Source organism: Ascaphus truei (assembly GCF_040206685.1).
Source record: "Ascaphus truei isolate aAscTru1 chromosome 12 unlocalized genomic scaffold, aAscTru1.hap1 SUPER_12_unloc_2, whole genome shotgun sequence".
Classification (NCBI taxonomy): Eukaryota; Metazoa; Chordata; class Amphibia; order Anura; family Ascaphidae; genus Ascaphus; species Ascaphus truei.
This window is the reverse complement of record NW_027453838.1, coordinates 342484-352415: the sequence shown is the minus strand read 5'-3', so window position 1 is coordinate 352415 and position 9932 is coordinate 342484. Positions and strand designations below refer to the sequence as shown.

Here is a 9932-nt window from a genome sequence, read left to right as displayed (position 1 = left end):
ACCTCCACCCTTGTCTGCTTCACGTATAATTATATTAGGATTTAATTGTAGCGTTTTTAGCGCATGTCTTTCCTGTGCAGTTAGGTTAGAGTTCTTATTCGTGAGAAATCCTTTCCCTTGTCCCAAAGTTTGAAATTCCCTTTCGACCAGTTTATTGAATATATCAATATGGTGTCCCCTAGAATGATAAGGGTGAAAAACAGAATTAGGTTTGAATAATGAATGTTGTATAGATATACTCTCGTTGGTATTGGTAATGCCCTCATCCATTAGTGACATCAAGTCCAATAGTTGTGTTTGTTCACTTGTAGACAATGTCTGTACAATAGGATTAATGGTATCAGGCGACATGGCCGCCCACGCCAACGAGCGCAGCGGGACCGAGGCCTTAGAAGGAAGCCAAAGAGCCCGGTTAGGAGCTGATCAGATCACACAGAGCAGTGACAGCGAGAAGACATTTAGGGAAGCCCCATTAATAGCGCAGCACTGCCACCGTGTGGTGCTCTGGGAACTGCAGGCATTAAGGAAACGAGCCGCGCGGTTCCGCTTCTTTGTGTCTCTGTGTTCGGGTTTATAATAATAACACAATGTGAACATTAGAAGAAGAGGAACCAAGAAAGTCCCATTGAAGCAATGATCTGGGAAAGAAAACCCCTCATATTACATTTCACCGATTAAAGATCATTTGAATACTTGGTATAAGTACATGTTCCATGTCAGAGAGCTCTGTGCTGTATCTGTGCAAACACTAATGTTATCACATTAAATCTTTTTAATTGTCCCACTTACAAGCACTAAATAAATAATAACTTTATTAGGACGATATCGGTCTGAGGCGGGGTTTTTGAACATCGCAACGGCTTTCATAGAACCAATCAGAGTGAAGGGCGGGACCAAAGCAGCCAATCACAGCGATCTGCAGTCCATAAATACCCAGCTACAGCGGTTTTTTCTTTATGTGATTGTTAACGCACGGGCCAGCCATAATGAGATTGCACTACCACCCCTCCGGAGTATTGAAGCCACTGGAGTACAGGTAAAGACTGCAACAGGACCACTGCGACTAATTGCCACCTACTGCCCCCCTAAGGTGAAGCTACATTTGGGAGACTTGGAAGCTCTGCTGGACTCCACTGTCCCAACCATCATCGGGGGAGATCTAAATGCCAAACACCGGTGCTGGAACTCAAGGACAGCAAACTCCAGGGGACAAGCTCTTCTTGCTTACTCAAAGGAGATTGACTTTGTAGTGGCTGGCCCTACAGAACCCACCCACTACCCAGGCACTGCAAGCCACACCAGATGTCCTGGACATTGTCTTACTGAAGAACGTGAAACATTCTGTCCAGTTGGAAACCCTGGCGGAACTGACCTCAGACCACAACCCAGTTACCATTACTGTTGGCGACGAGATGGAAACCCACCAGCAAACACCCAGGTACAATTTCACCAGGGCGAACTGGAGCCTGTACAAAGAAGAGTTGAGCAACATCACAAAACCCCGCCCCTTGGACACCAACGGAGACATTGATGATGCTGTTAACACCTTTACTACCGCAGTCCAACATGCAATAGAGCACAGCGTCCCAAAACAGATGCCCAAACGCTGCTCCATCTACGACCTACCGAGCGGGATCAAGCAAGCAATTGCTGAGAAAAACAGGGCCCGACGCCAGTGGCAAAAGTTCCGCACACCTGACCTTCTGGTAAAGTGGGTGGGGGAGTGGGGGGAGTGGATGGACTGGGCGCTTCCTAAACAATATAGTAATCAGTGTGATAAGTGACACACCTTAAGTACACACAATAAACCTATCACCATATAGTGAAATAAAATAAAATAAAAAACAGTGTACAGCAGCAGCTCAACTTCCTCTGATGGGATCGTTCCTAATCCCAGGATGTGAAGTATTCTTTTCTTGGGGTTGAGGAGGAGCGCTGGATCTCGTGATATGTAAAAAAATATAAAAATATATATAGTGCAGATGGTATTTCACTGCTGCAGCAGCCTGCTTCTATCGGCGGTTCTCTCCACCACCCAACTTTATATTGGAAAATGTGAGTTTCCTGATAACCTGTGCACAATACATTTGTATAGTTCATACTATTTGCACTATTTGTGGCTTTCTTTATTTTTCATATCATCCACTTCACTGAGAGGATACAGACTCCAGTAACACAAAGGGCTCCAGTCAGAGAGAGAAGGATCTCTGACATGCAGTGATTTTATACGATTTTTGTGAGTTCATTTCTTATGTTACACATTGTTTAAAGCAGTGAAATTCCATCTGCACTATATATATTTTTATATTTTTTTACATATCACGAGATCCAGCGCTCCTCCTCAACCCCAAGAAAAGAATACTTCTGGTAAAGTACAACTAACTTGCCAGACTACTGCGACAGCAAATCAGCCAACACCGGGTGGAGTGGTGGGAGGCCGCAGCAGCCAAGCTGAAGGAATCCGACAACTCTGTTTGGAGAATGACCCAACGCCTGACCGGGAAGAAAGAGCCAAATCCACCTATCCAGGGCCTGACCCACCTGGCATGTAGCAACAAGGACAAGGCAGAGGTTCTCGCTGACACACTGGAGACAACTTTTAGGCCTAACCAAGCCAGCAAAATAGCACGGGAAGTTTAGCAAGGAGTTAACAGGCATCTTACCGAGCACCTACCAGAGACCGAAGCGGAAAACCTTGAAGGATGCACCAGGACTGAGATAACGCAACTTGCAGAAAAGCTGGCAAATGGCAAAGCACCAGGAAGTGACGGAATTACCAACCTGGCCATCAAGAAGCTTCCGCCGGCAGCCATGGAATGCCTCACAGAAATCTTCAATGCATGCATGCGGCTCCAGCACTTTCCTCAATCCTGGAAGGAAGCCAAGGTCATTGTATTTCCAAAGCCTGGAAAACCACTGAGGGATCCTGCAAACTACCGTCCGATAAGCCTGCTCTCTGGACTGTCGAAACTCCTGGAGAAAGTTATTCTTACGCGCCTCCGCCACTTTGCCTCTGGTAAAAACATTCTACTAAAGGAGCAATTTGGATTCCGGAAGGACCACTCAACCAACCATCAGCTGCTGCGAGTCGTTGACATAATAAGCCATGGATTCAACATCCACAAATCAACTAGAGTTGTCTTCTTGGACGTGGCCAAAGCGTTTGACAGAGTTTGGCATGAAGGACTACTGCACAAAATGATCAACCTGAAATTCCCAAACTACCTGATTAAGCTGACTGCAAGCTACTTGCGGGAGTGCACATTCCACGTGGCTGTGCGGGAAGAGCTCTCAACAACGCGCCCCATCCGCGCAGGCGGGCCACAGGGATCAGTCCTGGGACCTTTCATGTTCAACCTCTTCATGAATGACATCCCCACAGACCTCCACAAGACTCAACTGGCACTCTACGCAGATGATGTGGCAGTCATCTCCCAGTCCTTCAGAGAGAAAGAAGTAGCTAAGAACATCCAGAAAGCACTAGACATGCTATCAACATGGTACAGCGACTGGCAAGTAGGACTGAACTCCAGCAAGACTACAGCTACACTGTTTACCAAAAAGAGGATCAAGGCACACCCGCCAATCACCCTCAACGGAGAGGCTATCAAATGGGAGCCAAACAGCTCTTACCTAGGGGTAATCCTAGATAGCAAGCTAAGCTGGAGAAACCACATTGAGAAGATCCAACAGAAGGCAACAACCAAGCTGGCAGCACTGTACCCCCTGCTGAAGACAAGGACCATGCCCATCAAGAGCAAAGTCAATGTGATCAAGGCGATCATTAGACCCACAATGACATACGCCTCCCCGGTGTGGAGTGGTTGCCACCAACGGCAAAGATCATCTCTCCAAAAATTACAGAACAAGGCGCTGCGGATTGCGTCCAACGCTCCACTTCCTACAAGAATAGCAGACCTTCATAGGGAACTGGGCATCGAGATGTTAGATGAACATCTAAAGAAGCTCAACAAAAAATTCTACAAGGAACTGGACCAGAACTCAAACCCGCTGATCAAGAAGCTTGCTGCGATCTCTGCAAACCCATTTGACTGCTACCCACGACCCATCACAGCACTGACCCTGTGAAACCAACTCAACTGTGGCAAGTAACACAGATCAAGAAGCTTCCTAAAGTGTGCGACAATACACTCAAGAAGAGAACTTGGAGTAATGAGGCTCAAGCCTCGGTATCCAATATCACCACTGACAGATTTAATCTGTCAGTAAGAACAGAACGGTCAGTTTTTTCTTTATTAGTTCCTGACCGGAGACGCGCACTGTCACAGCAGCACAGGATGGCCCGGACCAAGCAAACCGCCCGGAAATCCACCGGAGGGAAGGCTCCCCGTAAGAAGCTAGTGACCAAGGCTGCCAGAAAGAGTGCTCCGGCCACCGGCGGAGTGAAGAAGCCTCACCGTTACCGGCCCGGTACTGTGGCTCTCAGGGAGATCCGCCGCTACCAGAAGTCCACCGAGCTGCTCATCCGCAAGCTGCCCTTCCAGCGCCTGGTACGGGAGATCGCCCAGGATTTCAAGACTGACCTGCGCTTCCAGAGCTCGGCTGTCATAGCTCTGCAGGAGGCCAGTGAGGCTTATCTGGTGGGGCACTTCGAGGACACCAACCTGTGCGCTATCCACGCCAAGAGGGTCACCATCATGCCCAAGGACATCCAGCTGGCCTGCAGGATCAGAGGGGAGAGAGCTTAGGCCGGCTGCACCCTGACTTCATTTACACCCGAAAAACAAAGGCTCTTTTAAGAGCCACCACATTTTCAATGAAAATTGCCTGATCAATATTAACACACGGATACTGATCTCAATATAGAGAATTAAAGAAGTGTGTTATCCTTGTACTTGATGTGTGACAATATAGATAAACGCACCTTCAATATTTGTGTATTCATTGTCACCATTTCATAATGTATATGTGTGCACATAAAGACAAACCTGTAAATGTCCCCCCTCCAATGTGCCACTGGTGATCAAACTGAAATGTTATGAAATAGCGTGTGCTTGATGCTTTCAATGTGATGTAAACACTTTTTTTTATAACAATGATAAATAAGTTTTTTTGATGTAAACTACGTTTTTTTTATTTTAATTTTATATAAACCATGTTTGTGAATATTATGTACACACAAACAAAACCATAATGTCACCTAATATGTCAGTTTGTCTGAGAAACATTTATTCGTGCAATAGGTTAGGGACTACAAACTTACACATGCACCTTACAGTGCTCGCAGTATCAATGCATATACACTTGTGCTCTGGCAGTGTAACACAAACCCCTGCATGGGATTAGTTGGAGAAACATTCCCAGTTACACATTATGTGCACAGCTCTCTATGTGGGGTTGTGGTGGCTCTTAAAAGAGCCTTTGTGTTTGTAAGAGGCTGAAGTTGTCGGTCTCACTTCTTAGGAGCTGCCGCCCTCTTGGGCTTTGCTGCTTTGGGTTTGGCTGCCTTGGCCTTAGCTGGACTCTTAGCAGCTTTTGGCTTCGCAGCCTTTTTAGCCGCCGGGCTCTTCACAGCCTTCCTGGGCTTGGCAGCTTTAGACTTCTTCGGGCTTTTTGCTGGCTTCTTGGCGGCCGCCGGTTTCTTGACCTTTTTGGGGCTTTTCTTCACTCCCGCCGGAGCCTTTTTGGGTTTCTTGGGGGACTTGGCGGGTTTCTTTGCCACTGGCTTCTTGGGTTTCTCCGTTTCCTTTTTCTTGGCCGCCTTCTCCTTGCTCTCCAACTGCTTCTTATTCAGCTTGAACGATCCGGAGGCTCCGCTCCCTTTCAGCTGGATCAGGGTTTCCTTGCTCACCAAGCCCTTGAGAGCCAGCTCAGGCGGCTGTTATTCTTCTCCACATCGTAGCCTCCTGCAGCCAGAGCCTTCTTCAGAGCGGACAGGGAGACCCCGCTGCGCTCCTTAGAGGCGGACACAGCTCTCACTATCAGATCGGACACGCTGGGACCGGACTTTGCTGGGCGGCTTTTCGAGGCTCCGGCCGCTTTCTTCGGCTGCTTCTTCTTGGCGGCGCTTTCAGCTGGAGGAGGAGGAGCAGGAGCGGTCTCGGCCATTGCAGCTGCAGGTAAAATATCCCAACACACTGACAGAAAGTTATACTGGGGGCGGGGTCCTGCCGGGACTTATATAGAGAGCCTGCTGCTCTGTGATTGGTTAGATATCGGAGTGAGCTTCTCTCTCATTGGGTATAATCACTAAGCCCCGCCCCTGACTCATCCTCCCGGATCACAAACACTGCTCTGACTTTGTGTTTCTGAGGCTGCAAGAAAAGGGCATTTTATCCCCTAATTATTACTCACATCCCCCCTTCTTGCATTCAATTTATAAGGAATTATATTATCTTCACTGCTGTATCATTTTTCTGCTGGGAAAGTACAAACACAATTAGGAATAATGGGTGAAAGTTCGGCTCTGTAGCCTGGGATTTGCCAGATTTCATTCATATCTGTCTATTTCTGTCACTTTTACTTTGCTCAGACTAAATGTGCAACCTCCATCCTCATACAGTGACACTAAGGACATATTATTCTACAGTATCAGTTTAAAATAATGTGCATATAAATATATAAACATGGTCTGGGGATTCACTATATATGTACAAGTAGCACAATAATTCCTGAGCAGCGTACATTGCTATTTCATGTTGTTCCATTTCCCCGGTACTAAGCTCTGTATTATTCCATTGTCAGTTATGAATATTGGTTATTAAATGGGAGATTCGAAAAGTTTTGTATTCCATCTGTTCTGCAAATGAATAGTTTATAATGATATGTATGTAACATTATGTTTTCTAAAAACAATCATAGTAACATACACATCATGTGAATGACAGTAAATATATTTTAATAATGTAATAATCAAACAACTATTTTGTTTAAGCTTTATAATACAATTGGGAAGTGTTAAAAATATGTTTATCTGTGGGTTACAAAAAAATGTGTATGTGATATTAATGGAAGATTAGGTTATTAATCACCCTGTGTGTTACATAACTATGTAATGTCACTATTAGCACTATGTGTAGGAACTGACATATTTTGTGACCATTGTCACCAGAGACCAGAACTTTTAACATCTTTACATCAGGATCACTATCACCAGAAAATAATAATAATATAATAATAAAAATAATAGTACGTTCTTGTATAGCGCTGCTAGTTTTATGTAGCACTTTACAGGGACATTTTGCAGACACAGTCCCTGCCCCGTGGAGCTTACAATCTATTTTGTTGGAGCCAGAGACACAGGGAGATAAAGTGACTTGCCCAAGGTCACAAGTAGTTGACACTAGGAGTTGAACCAGGCTTCAAACTCACTCTCAATGCCAGTGTGTTTTACTCAGTGTTTACTCACGGAGCCACTCCTTCTCCCGAATGACACACTAGTTGAATAAACAAAAGTTTATTCTGGCAAGCCAGGAAACACACAACATACATGTGACGGTTGGGGTAGCCAGCCTCACATAATAAGGTAAAGCCTGGCTGGCTTCCCCTAATACCGTGTTTAAAGGCCGCCTCATTTGGCCTGTGTATAATGTATTGTGTGTAAACCCCTTCCAGAAAAGAGCTCATCACTGATACACTCACTTTCTGGGAGTAAGTCACTAGCCTCAACAAGGTGCAGGGCCTGCTTCCGGAAGGCTTATCCTGACCGCTTCTGGTATCGTTGTTCGCAGTGCTTCTCTCAGCTGTGTCTCCGTAAAACTCCCACTTGCTCCGCTGACCGGGCTTCTCTGGCGCTTCTCAGCTGAGATCAGTGCTTGTGTATGCTCTTTAACACAAAGCACTTTTTAAAAGCCTGCCAGCGCGTCTCCGATCGCCTCCATAGGTTGTCTGGTTCCCTACACCGGCCTCACTCCTTACATAGCCCCTGCTGGATATCCTTAACATGGAGCAGGGGCCCTTGACCAATCACAACATGTATTGTGACGTTGCCGCCAAACACAGGATGAGCGCTCGCCCTGCTGCACAAATGGGGGAAGGGGATCAGCTTAAGTGCTCAAGACCAACCCTGCAATAGGTCCCCCCGGTCAGCCCCAAATATCCCGCTGGGAAGGCGCCACCAGGTCTGCGGGAAACAATTGGCTCTAGCCCAGTGAAAGCCGGACCCCGGACCTTATTTCTAGCCCTTTCCTGCTCACCATTTTTTTTCACCATGAGCCTTAATGGTCCCCAGGCCTGAGCCTGGGGTGGGCATGCTTTCCCACGATGGGGAACAATGACAGCCCTTGTGCTTTCTTCTCCTCCCAGCACAAGACTGACTAAATGTGATACTGTGAGGATTCGCTGTTCTGCTGCTCCTGCCCCTTTAACCCTCACTTGCCCATTGGACTACCATAACACCCAAGAGTGGCAAACTGGGGTGGAACTTACGCACGGTGCGCGGGTTCTGTGCAGTTCCATTCGGTCTCTGGGCATGGAACACGTTCTTGCTCCTCCTGTCTTGATGCGCAGCGCGCATGCATGGTACACGGTCTTCCCTGTGGTCTGCGGTGTCCGCCCCTCTGACCTGCCCCCGTCCTGGCATCACCCCTATGCAGCGCGGTTACGCCCCTCACTCCGCCTCTACCTCAGCGGGTCCTGCCTCTGGTACCCGGCCCTGTCCTGATATCACTGTAATGCGGCGCAGTTGCGCCCCTCCTCTATCTCCATGGGTCTCGCCTCTGGTTTCCGCCCTCATGGCGGTGCGGGTGTCGTGGCGCACAATGACAGCGTGTGACCAGGTCACCTACGGGTTTTGCGGGGGGCATGCACAAATTCTGACGCGGTAGCTATTGGCTGTGTAATAGGACACACCTGCATGATCCAGCAGCCTATCCTGTCCGCACGTCTGCTTCCTTGTTGCCTCCCATTGGTGGGAGGTCCTATAAATATGCTCTCATTGCCGAGCATAACCTCTGTTTGTGTGACGCTGCACTCATCACCTAGTTCCTGTCTGCCTGAACCCTGCTGCCTGACCCTGCATGGATACTACTCTGTGATGCTCTCCTGCACTGACCTTGGCTTTGGCAACGACTACTCTGTGATGCTCTCCTGCACTGACCCTGGATTTGGAACCACAGCAACGCCACTCTCTCCTGCACTGACCCTTGCTTGGCTCCACGACTACTCTACGCTCTACCACCCTGACCCTGGCTACGTACCCCAACAATCCGCTGCTCTATACTCCAAGATTCACAAGTACCTCACTTACCCTGTCTTCTGTTACTCTGATCCGGCCTGTTCGACTGTCCTATACTCTAGATGTGCCCTCGTGGTTGTGGTTGGCGTTCTATACAAATCCCTACCTCAGCCCCACGGTCACGCCTCGTTTGTAGTGAGCTACGGGTTACAGATACTCCCACTTGGAAGTCTCTGCAAGGGGCGGGCTCATGGACTGTACCCATCTTGGATAGGCTTACACAGGCCATGAGTCACCACCTTACTTCCTTCACTGGGGGGTCACTGGCTCATAGATTAACCTGTTAGTGCTCTGAACATAATAGGGACTTACATAATAGATACACTATGTGGGAAAGAGAGGTATTATGGGACATACCCTCTTACACTGGATAGGGGCAGTTAACACGCAGGTGGCCCAGCCAATTACACAAGGAGCACTGGCCCTCGTGGGCAACCTCCATCGGCTCTACTTCAACACCCCGGGTTTTTGACTTCTTCCCCCCTGGTTTGGTGGCCTGGGGAGGGTGAGCTACCTTAGGTCTTTTGACCGCCAGCACTGGAGTAAGGGAAAGGAAACGCTTTTCCAACTGTGGCCGTGTGGCCACTGTCACGATGGACGGATCGTATCAACAATTTTATATTTTAGGGAAATAGATTGAGCACACAAGTTGAGCAAAATAAACTGACATTTATTTCCTTAATAGACAGACACACGACAACCTTAGAATATACTTGACAAAACACTTACTGAGGAA

General features: G+C 47.7%; 2 protein-coding genes across 2 annotated transcripts; one reads left to right on the top strand and one right to left on the bottom strand.

Moving 5' to 3' along the window:
* Window positions 1-4272: 4272 nt before the first annotated feature.
* Window positions 4273-4734, top strand: LOC142473543 (histone H3-like). Its single transcript, XM_075580702.1, has one exon. The coding sequence runs from the start codon at window positions 4299-4301 to the stop codon at window positions 4707-4709; it is 411 nt and encodes a 136-aa protein (XP_075436817.1). The 5' UTR covers window positions 4273-4298; the 3' UTR covers window positions 4710-4734.
* A 591-nt stretch (window positions 4735-5325) lies between these two features.
* LOC142473542 (histone H1-like) lies at window positions 5326-6095 on the bottom strand. Its single transcript, XM_075580701.1, is given in 2 exon segments — window positions 5326-5829; window positions 5832-6095. Coding segments are annotated over 2 exon segments (654 nt in total). The 5' UTR covers window positions 6070-6095; the 3' UTR covers window positions 5326-5413.
* Between the last annotated feature and the right edge of the window lie 3837 nt (window positions 6096-9932).